General features: G+C 47.6%; 1 protein-coding gene across 2 annotated transcripts in view; it reads right to left on the reverse strand.

The window, feature by feature from the left end:
• znrf3 (zinc and ring finger 3) overlaps positions 1-21,970 on the reverse strand; it is a 63,539-nt gene that overhangs the window by 19,641 nt on the left and 21,928 nt on the right. For both annotated transcript variants that reach the window (XM_030791476.1, XM_030791475.1), the window contains exon 2: positions 5,678-5,800. In XM_030791476.1, the coding sequence (XP_030647336.1) occupies positions 5,678-5,800 (123 nt within the window). The remainder of the gene's footprint in view (positions 1-5,677; positions 5,801-21,970) is intronic.

Genomic DNA, 21,970 nt, shown 5'->3' on the forward strand with positions numbered 1-21,970 from the left:
TCTCTCACACTCACTCACTCTCTCTCTCTCTCTCTCTCTCTCTATCACACTCACTCACTCTCTCTCTCTCTCTCTCTCTCTCTCACACTCACTCACTCTCTCTCTCTCTCTCTCTCTATCACACTCACTCACTCTCTCTCTCTCTCTCTCTCTCTCTCTCTATCACACTCACTCACTCACTCTCTCTCTCTCTCTCTATCACACTCACTCACTCTCTCTCTCTCTATCACACTCACTCACTCTCTCTCTCTCTCTCTCTCTCTCTCTCTATCACACTCACTCACTCACTCTCTCGCTCTCTATCACACTCACTCACTCTCTCTCTCTCTCTCTCTTTGAGCTCTTCCGCTGCATGAGACAGCGTCGGGCTGATATGACGGAGGCTGGGACAGCGTGTATGTAAATTCTTGGTGTGATCAAAGAAGAAGAAAAAGAAGAAAAAAAATCCCTTATGTAAAAAAAAAAAAAAAAAAGAAAAAAGAAAGAAAAAAAATCAGTTATAGAGATGTACATATAAGTGATTTAAATTTAGATTTAACTGTAACATATCTTCACGCTAGTTTTCTAACTCTCACAGTTTGAAAGCTGAGCCGAGGCGGCTCTTTATTTAAATCATTTTTTAAAGAACATTTATGCAAAGAGGCCTTACGCACTCTAATGAAGACCACAGCCTTTCCAAAGTCCTGTTTGGACAATTTTACTACAGAGGAAAGACCTATTAAAAAACAAAACCTACCATCCAAGACACACTCACACACAAATACAAACACACAGACCAATACAAACACACCCACAAACAAGATACAATGCACAAGTTATTCTGACAGCCTGCCAAACAGCAACAACATCAGATGAGGTACAAAAAACAAACAAACAAACAAACAACAGCAACAAAAACAACAAGAACAACAACAAAAAAAAAACACTTTGCAAAATCATTATATTTACTCATATTTATGCATCAGTGAATGGACACACTCCCCTCAGTAGGCCTGTGGAAAGCTGTGATTCCAACTGAAAGCCATCAATCACTTTAATTCAAGCAATTAAGTCTTTGAAATCAGTGGGGTCTTTATACAGAGGTCGATAATTCGTTAAAAGAGGTAGGTGGGTGGGAATACTGGACTCCTTGCATGCCCCCACCCCCCCACCCCCCCCCCCCACCCCACAGACATCAGGAGCTCTAGCGAGGAGTCTGGAAATTTCACAGGCTGGCTGGCTGACTGACTGACATCAAACAAATCCAACAGAAACATTTTATCAAAGCTCCTCTCATCGTCTCCTTGGCTTTTCTGCTTAATCTCATCCAGACAGTCAAACAATGGGACAGAGGATAAAAAAAGAAAGACTGAAACACACACACACACTCTCTAATACACATGCACTAACATGCACACATTTACACACACCAACACACACGCAGGTGGGGGCAAGATGAGTAACAATCAACACCATTCAAGTCATCAAAAAAACTAGTGTATATAATATAAGACTCGGTGCATAAGGAAGCTGATTTTCAAACAAGTGTCTGTGAGCAGAGCTACACTCCCCACAGAGAATTAAAGTTCTGAATGTACAAGGCCTGCGTGTTTGTCCAATTCTGAGCATGGACCAGCTTGTGAAAAGAACATTTAAACTACTGAACAGATTATGCAGGAAGAGAGAATGCTGATCTGGATCCGAGTAGGTCTCTGATCTGAATCGGAGTAGGGTTTGGTCTGAATCTGAGAAGGATCTGGTGTGGATCCGCGTAGGTCTCTGATCTGAATCTGAGTAGGGTTTGGTCTGAATCTGAGAAGGATCTGGTGTGGATCCGCGTAGGTCTCTGCTATAGGAACAGGTGTCAGACCAAACGTTCGGGACAACAGCTAGACAGTTAGACATGTCTCAAGAGTGCAAGACCCATCGGAAACAAACTACAATCACACACATGCATGCAAGCAGACACACACACACACACACACACACACACACACACACACAGACACACATGCACAAGCATACACACAGACACATACACAAAGAAACCAACACACAGACACACACACGTAGACATACACACAGAAACCAACACACAGACGCGCACACCCACAGACACACAGAAACCAACACACAGACGCGCACACCCACAGACACACAGAAACCAACACACAGACGCGCACACCCACAGACACACAGAAACCAACACACAGACGCGCACACCCACAGACACACAGAAACCAACACACAGACGCGCACACCCACAGACACACAGTGGATACAGACACCACTCCTTTCCACCCATGACAAGCATCTCTTCTGTCAGCCAAGCCAAGCCAGGAAACCAAGCAGCCTACACCAACTCAGGCGTAGAATCCATGCCAAAAAAACACAGCGCCGGTGCCCACTAGACCCAGCGGCCAAAGAGGAGGAGGAGGGACCAAAAAAAAAAAAAAAAGAGACATGCACTCCTCCCAACTACACCCCTATACATCCACACAAACACACACACACACACTCACACACACATATACACACCTACACACACAAAAACATACACACAAAAACATGCACACAGACACAGACACACGCATACAGACACATGCATACAGACACAGGCACGCACACACACACACAGATACAGACACACGCATATACACACACACTCACACAGACGCAGACGCAGACACAGGCACACACACACACACACACACACACACACAGACAGACACACACACACACACACACACACACCCTCCTCTCCCCATGAGAGCTGATGTAATGCGGGTGCCAAGCAGCGCGGTGAAGATAAAAGCTGAACAGACCCGTTCACCAGGCCCTCAGTGTGTCAGAGGGCCCCACCCACAGCCTTTCAAAGACCAGATATCATGCTGACCAACGACAAAGAGGCTGAAGCCCCCCCCCCCCCCCACAGCTAGCCCACCCCACAACCCCCCACCCTCCCGAGCCAAGCAGGGATTTCACGTTCTCGTTGGGCAGCCAAAAATCACACCCCTTAACCCAACCTCCTCCTGCTCAGTGTCCACCCACGGAGACAGACACAGACGGCTAAAACCACACCACACAGAGTCTTACATTAACAGAAAATCACAACGACAACAACAACAACAATAACAATAACAATAATAATAATAATAATAATAATAATAACAATAGCCTTAGAGCTGAAGCAGATTAGAAGTTGGTGGAATTTCACCATGGTTGGTCTCGTTGAAACAACGGAGTTGAGGTGTTGTGAAAGTACTCAAGATATAAATTAATTACTCAAAAAAAAAAAAAATTCATTCTAAACCAGACCGGTTTTTGATCCATTTCAAATGCACATTTTAAGCTCTTCTTTTCGGTGTCTTTTAGAATGGTCAGTCATAGACCTGCAGCAGAACTTCAGAGCGTTGTTATGGAAACACATTTACAGAAGCCCAACTTTCTGTCTCCCACAAAATTACATTTATTCATTTAGCACAAGCTTTCACTAGACGTTTTAGTTGACAGAACATCACAGGCAGCTTAACAGAGCTAAAACCATGAAGCAAACACACACACACAGACACACACACACACACTTCCTCTGCAGCGTAGAGAGCGAACAGGACATAGCATTGAAACAGGTTTAGCGGCGCTCTAGCTCTCAGAGGAACTCCACACAGGAAACGGAGGAAAAAACTGTGTACATATATGTGTCAGAGCAGAGGCCCCAGTCAAAGCAAGGCAGACTGGCACTACAGCGACCTGTCTGATCCCAGTTAACCGCAAACAGCCCTTCACCTCCACACAGAGACAGCATCTACACACACATGTCCTCACGATGGCCCCATTCTGACACTTTTCTCTCTTTCTGGGAACTTTTCCTACTTCTTTCACTTGGGCTGTTTTTTTTTTCCCCTAATCTTAACGTGAATCTGTATTGGAATACAAGCTATAAAAAAAACTGCAAGTGTTTTCGAATCAACTTACGCTTTTGATCATTTCAAATGGCCAGTGCATGCATTGTCAACAACAACAGCCGATCAGAGGCTTAAGAAAATTTAAATAAAACCCCCTAACTCACAAAACTTACAAAGGATTAAAGCTTCAAAGAGGAAAGATCTCTGTGTGTAAACGCAAAGTCTCCTTTTGCCTTCAGTGTCTGGTCCCCTCAGACCAAAGCTCTATGCTTCCTCCTCCAGGCGTGCTGATTTGACCAGTGGCAAACCCCAGTGTGGAGTGTGGAGTGTGGCGCGGTGGGGGGGGGGTGCGGGCGCTGGGGTTGGGGGAGTACAGTGGGTTGATGTGTGAGATACAGAGTTCAGCTCAGGGTCAGAGAGAGGCTGGCATCAGAGGAGCGGGTGAAAAACAGAAGGATGGCACAGCAGGGTGAGGTTGGGCACTGGCCGCCCCCGAGGGAGAGGGAGCGCGGGTTCTTTTCCGGCCTGGAAGGGGGACGATGGGGGGAGAGGAGGGGGGGGCGGTCCACCGACCCCCAGCTGCGTTTCGAATCCCGACCGAGCCGTGCCGGTAACAGAACGACAATGGGCTTTCCTCCCTAATTATAGCACTGTGTCCTCAGATGACAGCAGACGCGGGTGTTTTTCTCTCCTTCCTTTCACTCTTTCATCCTCTCTCATTCACTCATTCTTTTTCTTTTCTTTTTTTTTTTTTTTTTTTTTAACACAATCCACTAATGAGCCAACTGTTGCTGTAAACAAGATCATTGTCAAACGTTATTCCAGGTCAGGGGAAGGAAGATGACGGGAGACATCGGTTTCTGTGAAGTTTTTCGATGAACCGAATCCGCATTGTAACGTGCAGAATTCCGATCTTTCGCTTTCCCGAGGGGTGAGATCCCAGAGACGTCTGGGCCGGACCGGAACGCGGGGATGCCGGGAACTAGATTCTCCTTTCGTTCCGCCGAGGCTGTGTGTATGCACGTCAAGTGGCGGTTTGAAACAGAACACTATTAATATAACACTGTTACACACACACACACAAATGCACAGACACACAAACATACAGACACACACGCACACTTCTTCACACACATCCAAGGTGTTTTAAATTATGAATGGATGCCCCTTTTCTGTCAGAAGACATAGGGGAGAACAGAGGAGCCCCGGATCACTTGAGCGGACACAAAAGGCATATTCCATTAAGCCCTCTCCATCGGAGAATGATAGAATGCTTCCGTGCCACCTAAGTGGACGGAGAACGCGGACACAGGCGGATGAGGGGGTTTTTCCTATTTCTACAACAATAGAACTCGACGTTCCCTCTCAGGAGAATTAATGTCCTAGCGACGACGAGAGATGACGTCCTGCAGAAACCTCTAAAACAGCGATTTGTTCTGAGAGGTGATAAAACCATCTCGACACTAGATCACCACAACACTTACTGAGAATATAGCAGGAAGCTACTTAAAAACACACACACACACACCCCTAACTTCCCAGAGTTTAACGGTAAGCTACTTCCAAACAAATAAAGGCTACACTCCAGAATATTAATGATGAGTAATCAGAGACTGCCTGAGTGCCCCTGACCTCATAGTAACCATGGCGTCCATCAGAGAACCAATCCTCCTTCTCCAGTCTAACAATGGGATTTAAAGGTTTCCTGGCTTTTAACTGTGTAAGTAAGTGGTTCGGGACCGCCGCTATAAGGAAAAAAAAAAACAAATTGCGAGGGAGAAGGACTTCCTTACCTTTCCCAGAACGGTGAGACAGCTGGGATCCAGCTCTGGCTGTTCCAGTTTAACCACCCCGACCCAGCCGTACTCATACAGGTCCTCTTCATCGTTGTTGTTACATAATCCCAACGGGTGCATCTACAAACAAGAGAGAGAGAGAGAGCGGCTCAATAAAGGCACCAATTCCTAATTACACACAAGCCAACGACAGACACACAACATTCGATCACTGTCATACAGGCAAACCTCCTTCAGATGCATCAAGTTCATTTACTTTTCATTTAAAGGGATGGAGTGTATTATGAACCAAAACCCCACAGTGCGTCACTTCAGTTTAATGCTAGTTCCATTATAGCTCACTAATGGCTAACAACTTGCCATATGTTAAAATTGTATGGAGATGTATAGCATGGTTAGTTGAGGAAGACAGGCAATTCCATTCAATTCATTCACACATTTCATTCAGATCATTTCTGCTCTCAGATCATTCTGGAATACGTTGGGTAGCGTCGAGGTCAACAACTCTCCCAGCCTGGGTTTCGATTCTTAAGACTGGCACAGTCTCAGAGGACATCTAATGAGAAGATTAGCTGTAGTGCTATGCTAGAGGACATGACAAAACGCTGACTCATTCAGTAACCCCACATTCAGTACACCCCCACATTCAGTACACCCCCACATTCAGTAAAACCCCCACATTCAGTAAAACCCCCACATTCAGTACACCCCCACATTCAGTACACCCCCACATTCAGTACAGGGGGTAATTACAACACAGGGATGAATATTTTTTTCCATTTCGTGTTTTTCGTTGTTGTCGTTTTGTTTTTTTTTCTTTTTTAATGCTGATCACCAGCGCACTGCCGCTTCAGAACACTCGATGAAATGTCCACGCTGACGTGGTCAAGCGCTTGGAATGTATCGGCGATGTTTTTCGCCGTTTCCCTGACGGCACTACATGCAGAGTACTGCAAATCCGTTTAAGAATCCAGGCCGTGAGTCACCCTTAAAGATTCACCGAATTTGACTCTTGGCTGAATGAGGCAACTCTGAACTCTCTTAAAGCACTGAAAAATAGTTCAAAGATTACAAGCTTCGATTACACAACATCTGCATGACGCCTAGCACTGTTGGAGGACCGCGGTTTATTGCTTTAATAGCTTTATAAAAAAAAAAAAAATAAAAAAAAAAAAATAAAAAAATCAAAAACAGACAAGTCCTGTTTTTGTTGTCATGATTACGGCTGTGTAGAGGACTGGCCGTCTTAAGAAGAAGATCTTACACGAAAAGCACAGACAAAACATTAGATCAATAAAAGTCAAACACACACACGCACACACACACGCACACACACACGCACACACACACACACAAACACGCATACACACGCACGCACACGCACGCACGCACGCACGCACACGCACACACACGCACACACACACACGCACACGCATACACACAGAGGCATACACACAAGTTTCACACAAGAATTGGATTAGGCCAACTGAAAGCATACTGGTATCTAAACTTTTGCCATATCTCTTCACACATGTGACCATAGAAACCAATCCAATCTCGTATTAGCATTATAAATTGCTAATCTGACCCGTGGTAATTTATCCTATTAGCTTAGTGACCACACAATCGCCCTACCGCTCCACGAAAAAGCAGCTTTACGAGCTCCCGAATACCTCCCCAAGGGTCTATGGGCCCGAGGATGACCTCAGATAGCCCCCCTCAGCCTGTCCTGACCCCTGACCCCTGACCCCTGATCCAGCACATTTAGATGGCCAATTGAGATGGCTCTCAAGAGCATGTCCTCTCCTTCATTGGGCAAAGGGTTAAGCTGGACCAACCAGGAACATCCAAACCTCCAAAGAAGAAATCTCCCGCCCAGGCAGCTACCTTAAAGTGAGCGAGTCTGACTGGAGCTGCCACACTGTTTCCTTTGGTTCCTCTGTGACAAACCTGTTCTCTTCTTCATCTTCTTCCCCTTTGGGGCCAACCAGGAACGAAATCTACACCCCCACGTTGAAATTTCTTAAGAGACATACACAGTTCATTGACAGGCGACGTACTGTTTGATCATGAGTTCATTTACTTATTCGACAGATTACAGACAAACCATTTATGACGAGGAACTTGAATGGGTGCCAGTTGGATCCCATTGTGTTTATATTGTAGTAAGTCTATTTAAAGCAAGAAACAGCTCTCTTGGAATCCTCGATCAGTAGAATGTGTACACGAGCGACTTCAAATTACCCCATGTTCGGTTCCATCTGTTCTCCAATTAATTCTAGCATTAATGTGCACACAGCTATGACTAGCAATATGCGAAATTAAATGCTACCAGTAGCTACGCAAAGGTCAATGCAACGGTCACTGATACTGTATCAATAAATATGAACCAGGGTGACTGTTTTACATATTGAATCATTCGGTTCCAGTGTGGCACAGAGCTGAATTATTTCCCTCTCTGAATCCAGGGGGGGTGGGTGCATTCAATATTCAGAGCGTACGTGTGAAATGGGATGAACAGGATGTTACACAGTGGAACCCAAGGGTGGGCAGGGGACTTTAATCCAATATCATTTAGATGTTAATTTGAGAGGGTTTGCTCTCGAAGAGCTTCAGACCTGACGGGGTCTGAGGGGAGTTGTCTCGTTCTCTCTCCATCACTGCTCTCTCCGTCTCTCTCGTCCTTCTCTAATCTCTCTCTCTCTCTCCTTACTACAGGTCTCTCACGCACGCACACACAGACCCAAACACGCACACACAGACCCAAACACGCACACACAGACCCAAACACGCACACACAGACCCAAACACGCACACACACGCACACACAGAGCCAAACACGCACACACAGACCCAAACACGCACACACACACACACAGACCCAAACACGCACACACAGACCCAAACACGCACACACAGACCCAAACACGCACACACACGCACACACAGAGCCAAACACGCACACACAGACCCAAACACGCACACACACGCACACACAGAGCCAAACACGCACACACAGACCCAAACATGCACACACACGCACACACAGACCCAAACACGCACACACACGCACACACAGAGCCAAACACGCACACACACACACGCACACACAGACCCAAACATGCACACACACACACACACACACACACACACACACACACAGACCCAAACATGCACACACACGCACACACAGAGCCACACACACACACACGCGCACACACACACGCGCACACACACACACGCACACACACAGACCCAAACATGCACACGCACACACACAGACCCAAACACACGCACACACACACACACATACCCAAACACGCACACACACGCACACACAGACCCAAACATGCACACAGACCCAGACATGCACACACAGACCCAGACATGCACACACACACACACAGACCTAAACACGCACACACACAGACCCAAACACGCACGCACACACACACACACACACACACACACACACACACACACACACACACACACACACAGACCCAAAGGAGCACACACATACACACACACACACAAACATGCACACACACATGCACAGACTCAAACATGCACACACAGACCAAAACACGCACACACACACAGACCAAAACACGCACACACGCATCCATGCATGCGCACGCACACACACGTACACACACATGCACACATACACACACAATCAAACACACACATACACAAGCACACAGACCCAAACACGCACACACACACACACACGCATGCATGCACACGTACACACAAACAAAAATACAGACACAGACACACCCAAACACACACACACACACACGCACAAAAAAAGGAGTTTGAAACTCAAGAGGACCGATGTGCCTCAATGATTACTATGACTGCCTTCTCCAAACGTGGTTTTCATAGGGGGGGGGGGGGGTGACTGGGCAATCCAAAAGGTGTGGTAAGGAAAGACAAACATTACAGCCACGTCTTTGGCCAGTGAGAAGTGGAAAAGGTGGTAAACAGAAATGACCTCTGGTTTAGAGCAAAAACAAAACACAAACCCCCCCCCCCAAAAAAAAAGAGACGTGGAGCTTTGCTTTTGCGCCCCTAACTTTGACAAACACTGACCCATTGTGTTCCTCTTACAACACTCTAAAGACAGAGTTTGGACGTGGTTTTTCTCCCTATTGTCACTGCTGCTTTTGGTGGTCAGCTATCGCTTCCTAAGTCTTGTAGTGGCTGGTTGGTTGGAGAGACTAATGTTTAGTCAGGGAAAAGAAGACCAAAACTTGGATCAAGATCATATTGGAATGGGTTTTGAAGGGATACACACACACACACACACACACACACTCTCACAAACACAAACACACCACCTCCCTTTAGGGCCCCAAAGGCTTTCCCTAGTCGGCCCCACAAGTGGCTGGGTGCCCTGCCACATGGCCTTATGGGATGCCGGAAGGTTCTGAGGCTGTGGTTCACGTGGTGTCTCCACGGTGACCGCTAGAGGTGTCCCTTGTTCCGCCCTATCCCTTCTTCCCTCTCTCTCTCTCTCCCCCTCTCTCCGTTACCCAGCATGCCCTTGGGGAACGGAGCCTTTCACATGGGTATCTCCTTTCGCAGCCGACAGGCGGTGATATGAACTCTACCCTGTCAATCAAACTGCACCCCCCCCCCCCCAAAAAAACATCCAAAAAACACCTCTATGAAAAGTAAAATCCGCCAAGCTCACCGTTACAGTAGGCCTGAAACACACAATGCGGTGAATTACATTTCAATAGAGGTAGCCAAAAAAAAACGCTTGCTTTCTTTCTTTCTTTCTTTCTCTCTCTGTCTTTCTCTCTATACATGGAGAGTGGACTACTGCCAAGAACTGAGAGCTTTTTTTTTTTTATTTGTTTGTTTGTCTCTGGCATTGAGAAACAGCCAATGAAAATTTAAGATCTGGGGTGTGTGTGTGTGTGTGTGTGTGTGTGTGTGTACGGAGAGGATGGGGGGGGGGGGGGGCAGCTCTCTCTTTTGTTGAATGTTCCTACGCTCAACGTTTCTCGCACTGTTGAAAGATGCAGATTTTTGTCTAAGCTGTCGAGAGATGAGAAATAAAAGGAGTGGTTTTTTGCTCACACACACACACACACAAGACTGACCTGATTTGGGTCTGTAATGGGATCAAAACAGGCGTACTTGTGGAAAACCCTCCTCCAGTTTTCTCCGACTCAAAGGAGAAATCAAAATTCGAGTCACACCACTCCCTGGTCCATTCAGTGACACAATTCCCTCTGCCTTTGATCATTCAACAACAACAACTCCTTCAGCCCCTCACCAGCATCGCCCCTGGTTACCGAGCTCGACCACTCCCCCTCTACCACCCTCTCCACCCCAAAAAAAAAAAAAAAAAAATCTTCAATCGCTCCCCACAGTTTTTGTCCACAGTGCAGCGTGCTGCGTTGGCCCTGTTTGTGAAAGCTTGACGGGGGGATTCTGAAGAACCCCTGTGATCTGGGGAAAAAAAGAAGAGAAGAGGGCATGTGCGTGTGTGTGTGTGTGTGTGTGAGAGAGAAATAGAGAGTGAGTGTGAGAAAGAATGAGTGTGCATGTGTGTGAGTCTGTGTGTTTGTGTAAGAGTGAGTGAGTGTGTGTGTGTGTGTATGTGTGAGACTGTGTGTGCGTGTGTGGGTCTGTGTGAGAGTGAGTTTACGTGTGTGTGAAACTGAGTGTGTGTGCGTGTGTGTGCGGCAGGGTCCAGTGGGGGAATAAAAAAATGCCTAAGCGAGGAGGGACAGCTTCCTCTTGAGCAATGCCAAAGCTACTTCACTGAGTTTACACAGCGCTCGTGCGCTTTGAAGGCAGAGGAAAATGTCTTTTAAGCACAGCGTTGAAACGCTTCGGTTGTGTGTTTCAAGACATCCAAACACAAATACACCCACACACATACACATTACAGTTTGTTTATCCCAAACTTACAATTCAGCATCTCCAAAGCACAAAGGCAACGTGAGGTCTTGGAGAAGACAGAGTCTCTCCTCATGCAGCCCAGCCTCAGGGACGCAGCGAACAAACGGGCCTCCAGCAGCCTCTGGGGTCTACGTCACAAACGGCCGCTTTGAAAGACAGTAAGTGATACTGAGAGAGAGAGAGAGAGTAGGGAAAGAGAGAGAAAGAAAGAGAGAGAGAGAGAGAGATGGAGAGAGAGGGATGAGGCCTACATTTTTTCCTTAGCTGTAGTTTTTAGGCAAAAAGTCCCTGTATAATCTGTCAAAGCCTGCAGACTTCCAGTGTGCTAAAAAGACGCTGTTTGGAGCTCAAGAGAAATCATCACAACTTTTGAACCGTAGGACATGGTCACACAGAGAGAAAGATGGAGATAGAGAGAGAGAGAGAGAGAGAGAGAGAGAGAGAGAATAGCACAGGATTTGCGGTGGCCCTTTTCCAATAGCAGAGGGCACAGAACAGATGACATTCTCCGCCATGAGAAAAGCATGGAGGTCAAGGCCCGTATCAGTTTCAGCAACAACAATCACAGAGCTCCAGAGAAGCCCGAAGCAACTGTGTCCCAACACACACACACACACACACACACACACACACACACACACACACACACACACGCACGCACACACACACATGCACACACACACACACATGCACACACACACACACGCACGCGCACGCGCACGCACACACACGCACGCACACACACACACACACACACACACACACACACACACACACACACACACACACACACACACACACGCGCGCATGCATGTGTGGGTGCGTGTGCGTGCACACACACATGCACACAGAAATCTAGTTCCAGTGTTATCACAGAAAAGAGAACGTGAAACTTTTTTTTCCCTCTTGCCGCAGTTACAAGTTCAATGCCAGGGCAAAAGGTGAGCACCTTTTTTCACAGGAACTCAGAACTGAAGAGAGGGGGGTGGGGGGGGGGGGGGGGGGGGCTGAGAGAGAGAGAGAGAGAGAGAAATAAAAACATTCTAAAGAAAACGGACACTGTGCAAATATATTCTTCACACCCACAAGGCAGCACGACTGATCCACGCCAAGAAAAGTCCCAGGGTGCCAAAACCCCAAAGCCCTCACCGATTGGGCTTAAAAAAAAAAAAAAGAAAAAAAAAGAAAGGAAAGAAAAAAAGAAAAACGTGTGTTCTCTCTTCTCTCTCTCTAAACATTGTATGAAACCAGCAGAATCGGACGGTCTGTCACCCAGAGCCCTCCTCTCCTCCTAACCCACCTCCCCTCCCCTCCCTGGGCTCTGAGGATTTCCTGGAATAACAAACTGTCCTGCCAGAGGGAGGGGGAGAGGGGGAGGGGGCGCAGTGGGATGGAGGGGGGGTGGGGGGTATTTGATCAAAGCCGTGAGCGAGCCCCCCCGGGCCCTTGGCCACTTAGAGGAGCTGGGCCTCAGCCATGGATCATGGGGGGGGAGTGCTGTGTGTGTGTGTGTGTGTGATGGGGGGTGGGGGGGCAGCTTTTTCAAAAACAAGGTCCAAAACCCTCTCAAGCGAACCGTAGTGGCTGTGCACTGTCTCACCACACACACACACGCACTTGCGCATGCACACACACGCGTGTACACACACACACACAAACGCACGCAGGCACACACACGCACGCAGGCACACACACGCACACACGCACACACACGCACGCGCGCACGCACACACGCTCGCACACACACACCAGCTGCAATGATGGGGCTGCTTCTTAAACTGAGACCTCCCGCCATATTTATACGCACAGGCACACACACGCGCGCACACACACGCACAAGCACACACACGTACACACACGCGCGCACACACATGCATACACACACGCATACACACACGCACCATTCATAAAACACTCAAAGCAAAGAGAGAGACAGTCGGAATATTTTACTCCAGAGCAGGCAGTTAGGTGGACTGTAGAGGAGAGTGAATGTGGACAGTTAGGTGGACTGTAGAGAGTGAATGTGGACAGTTAGGTGGACTGTAGAGGAGAGTCAATGTGGACAGTTAGGTGGACTGTAGAGGAGAGTGAATGTGGACAGTTAGGTGGACTGTAGAGAGTGAATGTGGACAGTTAGGTGGACTGTAGAGAGTGAATGTGGACAGTTAGGTGGACTGTAGAGGAGAGTCAATGTGGACAGTTAGGTGGACTGTAGAGGAGAGTGAATGTGGACAGTTAGGTGGACTGTAGAGGAGAGTGAATGTGGACAGTTAGGTGGACTGTAGAGGAGAGTCAATGTGGACAGTTAGGTGGACTGTAGAGAGTGAATGTGGACAGTTAGGTGGACTGTAGAGAGTGAATGTGGACAGTTAGGTGGACTGTAGAGGAGAGTGAATGTGGACAGTTAGGTGGACTGTAGAGGAGAGTCAATGTGGACAGTTAGGTGGACTGTAGAGGAGAGTGAATGTGGACAGTTAGGTGGACTGTAGAGGAGAGTGAATGTGGACAGTTAGGTGGACTGTAGAGGAGAGTGAATGTGGACAGTTAGGTGGACTGTAGAGGAGAGTCAATGTGGACAGTTAGGTGGACTGTAGAGGAGAGTGAATGTGGACAGTTAGGTGGACTGTAGTGGAGAGTGAATGTGGACAGTTAGGTGGACTGTAGAGGAGAGTGAATGTGGACAGTTAGGTGGACTGTAGAGGAGAGTCAATGTGGACAGTTAGGTGGACTGTAGAGGAGAGTGAATGTGGACAGTTAGGTGGACTGTAGAGGAGAGTGAATGTGGACAGTTAGGTGGACTGGAGAGGAGAGTGAATGTGGACAGTTAGGTGGACTGGAGAGGAATCAAGTCAAATGCTCAATATACCGACAGTTGTTATAAACAGTTCATTTAAGGCTTGTCTCCAGGACAATGAGTCCAAGAAATCTAAACATCAGTATATTTCAAGGTTCTTCATCAAAAAAAAGTGGCCGAAAGATTTCTGTCGTTGCAAATGACAGCAAAGCCAAAGTCCTGTATATCACCCCATCGATCACCCCAACGTAAATCACCCCATCATTGATCTGAAAGAGGCAGCGGGTCCCTCGATTTCAGGAGAGGTGCGGCATTCGGTCAAGACGCTCAGCAACTGGCGCTTATCGTGAAACAAAGTTCTCCCGGCTCCCGGCCTGCCTCCGGAATCGGAACCAGAAGTCATTCCGCCGACGGCCAAAGCAGAAATGCTAGAGTTCACGCTGACCAGTGGTCATCCAGTCCCAGTTCCAATTCTCTTGTCCCAGTGCCAGTTCTACCAGTTTAAGAGCTAACACCAGTGGGCAGGAAGCAGACTGTGTGGCAGTTGCTTCAGGTGATAAACATGGGTCGACCTGGGGGGTGGGGGCTGATAGCTTCAACTCACTACATTCTCACTCAGCCGCCCACTAATCCACAGGCGCTGGGTTGGTCTCGCACCACGGCCCCTCACAACTTCCTGTGGCGGAAGAACGTAGACACGCATCGCTCATCCAGAGCGTTCCGCACCAGGCCTCCACAGACCAACGACTGATATTGTCATCGTGTTTCAAACGTGTGAAGAATGTTTTCGGTTAACCCGCATGTACCCACCGTCCCGTACCAGCTGCCCCCCCCAACATAACTCCAAAAATACATTGTCTACAGAACTGTGGGCGGTTGTGTGCGTGTATGTGTGTGTGTGTGTGTGTGTGTGTTGGGGGGTGGGCCAGGGAGGACAGTGTGGAACGTACACTCACACATAGCGAGGAGAGTTGAACAGGCTACAGGCATTAGTCGTGCCAGTTTCCTCTCGCTGTGAGTTGTACAAATGCCTAACACCCCCCCCCCCCCGCACACTATTTGAGTTCAAATGTTTCATATGAGAGGCCGAGAAGTGAGAGGTATGGGGTGGAGTAAAACAGAGAGAGAGAGAGAGAGAGAGAGAGAGTTAGAGAGAGAGATAGAGAGAGGGAGATAGAGAGAGAGAGACAGTTAGAGAGAGAGAGAGGGAGATAGAGAGAGAGAGAGAGAGAGAGAGATGAGACGAGAGAATGAGTGAGCACAGACCAGATTGCCCCACTTCACTCCTCCTTTGTCTTTATCTGACTTTGCCCCCCCCCTCCCCACTCAACTTCAAAACCAGTGATAAATGGTGCTTTTGGAATAAATCTAACACAAAGCAAAAAAAAAAAAAAAAACGAACTCAAATCCAAAAGATTAATGGAAGGAATGAGGCGAAACTGAAGAGGGAGGAGTCCGTCGAGACGCTCTATTCGTTTGGCTTCTCCTTCGTTTTTTTTTTTTTTTCTTTTTCTTTTTTTTCCCATGCACTCAAAATAACTTCAAAGAGGATGGCAGCCTTACAGAGAGGGGGGGGGGGGGGGGAGGGAGAGAGATAGAATTACACTGGAGCAGCTGAAGGGAGACTTGCAGGTGGGGCCTGTGCTGACGGAGTAATATTATCTCATAAAAGAATCCCACGGTTCCTTTTCAATACCCTAGACTTCCTCTCCTTTGTCTCCCCGACAAAAAAAAAAAAAAGAAAAAAAAAAAAAAAAAAAAAAAAGTGGCAGCAGCTACTGTTGCAGAAGATGTCCTGAAGCTATACGGCGTTCCAACAACTCTCTCTGCTTCCATTCAGAATAACTGTGATGCAAGGATTAACACACACACATACACACACACACACACACACTAAACAAGGAGTGAGTACTCTAGGCGACTGACAGAAGTATTGGTTTCACGTATGCTAAGCCGTACGTAGACTGAGAGAGATATCGAGGCAAAAGTTGTTAAGTGTTCTGATCAGTTTTTGGAAAACTTTTCAAGGACAGCATGACAGACTTCAGATCCTTATGTGTGTGTGTGCGCGCACAGACTTCCAAACAGCTAGCGATGAGACAAACTGGGCTGCCACGATTAAAAGAGCCAAAAGCCTTTGCTGCCCCCCCCACTCTCGGGAACATACATTACAACTCCGAACGCCGTCGTCACGGCAACAGCGTAAGCAAACAAGTGTCACGATACAGGCATTAGTAGGGTGCGCCTGGAGCGGATATTTAATATCATGTAAATATTCAAATATGCACGGCAGAGGCCCGGGGGTGGGGGTGGGGGGGTGGGGGGGGGGCGTTATTATACTGAGACTGTCCAGGGGAGGGACGGAGGGAAAAAGTGGGGCTGGCAACTCTATTAGCTTTCAATGAGCTGAGAGTGAAACCATCAATGGCGTGTGTGTGCGTGCGTGCGTGCGTGTGTGAGAGAGAGAGAGAGCGAGAGAGACGGAGAGCCAGAGAGTACGAAAGTGTCACTTTCAAATGCGGTCACATCAGACTGGGGGTTAACATAAATGTACAAACACAGTACAGGACATGATCACTGCTGAGGTGTTTCAGAGAAGACGCCCGTGTCTTCTAAAGCACATATATGACTCACTGTAGAGTGTGCGGTCATGGTAATCGTATTGTTTCTCCACTTGCCCACTGCAGAAGTGTTTGCTCAAATGCATGGTGGAAGATAGGACCAAGAGCCAATGTGCAAGAGCTCACAGGAGCAAAAGTTTACACGCAAATTCAATTACGTGCAAGAACACTTTGTCTAAAATGCAAACTTTTCTGCATGGATTTCTCTCGCATCTGAACGGTACAATTTCGCTCACTCCGCTTAAAATGCTGCAGCTGCAACCAGATGAATCTGCTTCATAACTGACCTCATAACCCTAACACACAAGGAAGGCCCAGCAACCACCCCACCCCCCCACCCCCCGCCACCCCCCAAAACAAACAAACAAAAAAACTCCACAAAAAATACCAAACAAACAAACCAAACAAAAGCCCATGTTCGTTTGCCTGTTAAGAGGACGAGACTTGCGTGGCCAGAGAAAGCGACAGAATGATCCAGAGTATCTCAGGGACTGCCGCCGCCGCCGCTGCCGCTGATGCTCTTTTGAGTTCGGGAGGCGGCTAAATCCGAACCACGAGAGGACAGCGGTCATCAACACCTTCCCTCAGCGAAGCCTTTGAAGTCGGCGCCCGGCTTTGAAGATCCAGGCCGCTCGGAATGCGCTCCGGCGTTCCGACTCTCCTCTTGGAAAGCCCCTAGAGCCCAGGAATGCGGGGCAAGCTGCTGCCCAGCCCGCTGGAATGCGATTAGAGACTAGCCCAACGCTAGCTAGCGCTCCCGCACGGAGCAACGCCAGAATGGTCAGCGGCAGAGTCCAAGAATGGTCCTGCAAACGGACTAGGACAGGGAGCACTGCCATCTGATCTGGGAGCAGTAACAATTTGAGTCAACAGGATGGTTTAGATTAGGAAAAGCCGAGCCTAGATCAGTAGTTCAACTGAGTATCTCAGAAAGACATACAAGGAAGGGGGGGGGGGGTGAGTGGGATGGAGTACAACTCTGTGTGTGTGTGTGTGTGTGTTTCTAAGCAGAAGGTACAGCAGGCCCTCACCTTCTGTCTAACCTTCTGTATTTATAACATCTTGAATCACGTATTCTTACGTATGTGTTTTCAGATCTATGACCAAACGGAACGTCCGTTCCAGCTTACTGGTTTGAAAAGGGCAGGTCAGCATTTGGACAGATGTAAGACGATTTTTCTTCTCCTATACTTCATTAAAACCAATGTCTAAATCAAGCTTCTTTCAGTCGGTGTTTAAGAAAACCTCTGACTGCCTCTGAAATAACCAACCTTTATATAATCTTTTTTTTTTTTTTTTTTTTATTGTCTTGATCCTTGCTCGCAAAGTTCATGGCGGAATGGAAAACCCTGAGTTCGTTCAGTTCATTAACAAAGATCCAGGAAAGCCCGGACATGGCTCCCCTAATCCAAAAGAACCCTGCCCGAGAAGGTCAACTCCTTACTGTCCCCACACTCCTTGGGTTCACCTCAATGACCTTTCGCCAACCAACTGTGCAAACACTCACGCTTCAATCACGTACCTGACAAGCATCATGCGGCATTCAGCATGCAGCGAAGAGGCTGCGAAAACGTTACTGCAACCGTAGGATAACTCCAAGACGGGGGAACCGAAGCGTTGCCATTTTCGACACGCCTGAACTTCAAAAGGACTCTCAAAAACAGATCAAACATTCGTTCGTTCTGAGCTTATCTCTCTCAAAACACAAAACATGCGCACACGCAATTAAGGCCATTCATTCTTTCGCCCACCGGGGGATCAACGCGACCGCCCGTCACTCAAAACCCCACCATCCAATCATAATCCGAGCACACAAACACGAAAGGCAGAGCCCTAATCCACCAATCGCAGGAAGGCCCGACATACCAAACTCGCCTCGTTCCTCTGTGGTCCCTCAATCTCGAGTTACAGAGATAAACCCTGTCGAATGAAAAAGGGGTTCAAGAATGTGCGGTCATGGAAAAAAAAGACGGCGCTCCAGGCTAAAAGGGAGGGATAGCAAGCGAAGGGATACCTTACCTCTGTCTCGTTCAGTCCTTGACTTATCCAGTCGGGCTTGGCAGTTTGGTAATACGGGGCAGAACGCTTATGTCTACGCTGCCCCCCCCCCCCCCTCCATCCCCCACCCCCCATCATCTCCAGTTTCCCCCGTTACTTGTAATCCGCCTCAAGGAGAGACACGCAAAGCCATGATGGCGTCCGGCTCGGGTTTCGCCCACCGCGGCCTTGTTTTCGTAAGGAAACACTAACTCGCGCAAGTGCCCCTCTGAAGTGAGGGGCATCACTTCCGGGTCACGGCGCTTAAGGTCAGGCAACACATGGAACGAGAACCAGAAGTGGCGTCTGGGGATTTCAGGCCAACATGTGGAACCAATTCAAGGTCGATATTAATTTCCATTACCCAAACGTTGAAGTAGAAGGTGAGAGGAGGTTGAGGAGGGGAGGGAGAGGTTTCATTTTAACTGTTTTTTGTTTTGTTTTTTTTAACATTGGAGGTGGTTTCTGAAGTAGAGATTTCTACAGCTTCTCTATGTCAGCAAGGAACTCCATTGGCTTCTACTTCTAATTCATCTCCCCCTCTCTCTCTCTCTCTCTCTCTCTCTCTCTCTTGCCCCCCCTCTTTTTTCCAATTTGAATAGGGGAGCTATCACCTTTCAAGACAACCTGAGGGGGAAATTCTGCTCCAGGAACAGCGAGGACTCCTCTGACGAACGATATTCCGAAAGGAAACGAGAATGTGAATAAACAAAGCGAGGGCCATTTCCTGGAATTCCGCATGTGGACAAGGAAGGCTGGAAGCAGTTCGGAGCAGGCCAGGTCTCCGGTTATATTCCTTGAGGGAGGACCTTGGACGCTGCATACAGGAGCTCCGGAAGCTATTTGGAAGCACATCAAACCTGAGACTGCTGTATCCATGCCACAAATCGAAAAGGGGGGGATATAAAGGAAAAAAACGGGAAAACACACACACACACACACACACATACACACACACACAGACACACACACACAGACACACACACACACACACAGACACACACACACACACACACACACACACACACACACACACACAGACACACACACACACACACACACACAGACACACACACACACACACACACAGAAAGAAGGATCTCACCAAAAATAGGAAAAGATTTGGCTTTTTAATACTCTCTGGAGAATACTACGCTAAAACAGGGTTGACAACAAATGGTACAGTTTGGATGCCAACTGGATAACAAGTATTCTCCGTCAAAATAATACACCATGGAAATAAAAGAAAAAAAGAACTGTGAACCAGATGTGCCTCTGTACAGGCGAGAGACCATTTAAATGTAACATAAGAGCTAACCAAACCTTTTACAGCCAATGCTACTGACTAGATCTTAGGGTTCATGCAAAGGTCCAGGTAACAGCCAAAGGTTAATAAGCAACACAGGTCTCTGTCAATGTTTCAGAGTTATGCTTCTTTTTTTTTTGTCCCTCTTTTTTTTTTTTTTTTTTTTTCTTTTTTTGCAATCGTGCGAGTCCTGCATTTAAATCAGGAGGAGGGAAAAAAAAAACAACAATAAAAAAAAAAAAAAAGGGGGGGTCAAGGAGAGGGATCCACCCTCACCTTTCCCTGAGTTCTCACAGTCTGCCAAACAGGTGACTGACTAATTGTGGATGGTTTATGAGATTAGCAAAGAAAGACGAGCAAAAGAAAAAGAGAAAACCAAAAAAAAAAAAGTTGGGGGAGGGGCAGGGATAGGACACGCAAAAACAAATCATCAAAATCAAACAAATCATCCATCAACATGGAGCTTTGACCTCAGAATCTACAAATCTAAAAATCCAGTCCATCCGTCCCTCTCGAGAGAGAGAGCGAGAGAGAGAGAGAGAGGGAGAGAGAGAGGGAGAGAGAGAGAGAGAGAGAGAGAGCGAGGGAAGAGAGAGAGAGAGAGAGAGAGGGAAGAGAGAGAGAGAGAGAGAGAGAGAGAGAAGAGAAGAGAGAGAGAGAGGGGGGAAGAGAGAGAGAGAGAGAGAGAGAGAGGGAAGAGAGAGAGAGAGAGAGAGAGAGAGAGAGAGAGAGAGAAGAGGGGGCACTGAATGCAGGGGGATGGGAGGGCAGAGAGAGAGAGAGAGAGAAAGAGAATCTGAGAGAGATTAGCTCACACAGCCTAATCGAGCCTGTAGTGGGTTCACTGGCTCCCGCGCCCCATCTTACCCAGAAGTCTCTTGTTCTAAAGAAAAGCATGCCTTTGATACTTGACTATAAGGAATCTGGAGGCGTTACGGATTTCTTTTGTACTTCTGCACCACACAGAGGAGCCCCGCGTGTGAGTGCCAAAGCTGAGATTTCTTTTCTCTTCTCTCTCTCTCTCTCTCGCTCATTTACCCCCTTTACTCTCTCTCTCCCTCTCTCTCTGCCCCTCCTCTGTCCTCTTATCATATCCCCCCTTCACCAAACAGCTCTAAAACACTGAGTCACAAACTTCCTTTTTTTTCCCCCCTTAAGCTATATTCCTTCAATTGTTTTTATTTATTTATTTATTTAAGGTTGCGTGTTTTTCTCGAGGATGAGAGATTTTCTTAAAGTCTCCATCTTTCATGAAAATTTTAAGCCATCCCTATTAGCTTGCAGAATGGATGAACGGATGGATATTCGGGGTAACCAAAGAGGTAGGGAATGAGAGCAAGTGAGAGAGAGAGAAAGGGAGAGGGAGAGAGAGCGAGGGGGGGGGGTTGGGGAGGTCTGACTCCCCCTTGGAGGTTTTCTTAAACCCATTACATCAGCTTTTTTCTGCTTCGTGGACTCTGAGGTCTGTGCTTTTGCGAGACCAGAGGTTGACCTAAACTGAGACTCAGAGCGGCTTTGCTTGGCGAGCAGCAGCCTGTGCGTCTCATCACAGACAAACTACAGCAGCCTGACATTCCTCCGCAGCTCATTTAACTCTGCTGTTCATA

This window comes from Chanos chanos, chromosome 14 (assembly GCF_902362185.1).
Source record: "Chanos chanos chromosome 14, fChaCha1.1, whole genome shotgun sequence".
Lineage (NCBI taxonomy): Eukaryota > Metazoa > Chordata > Actinopteri > Gonorynchiformes > Chanidae > Chanos > Chanos chanos.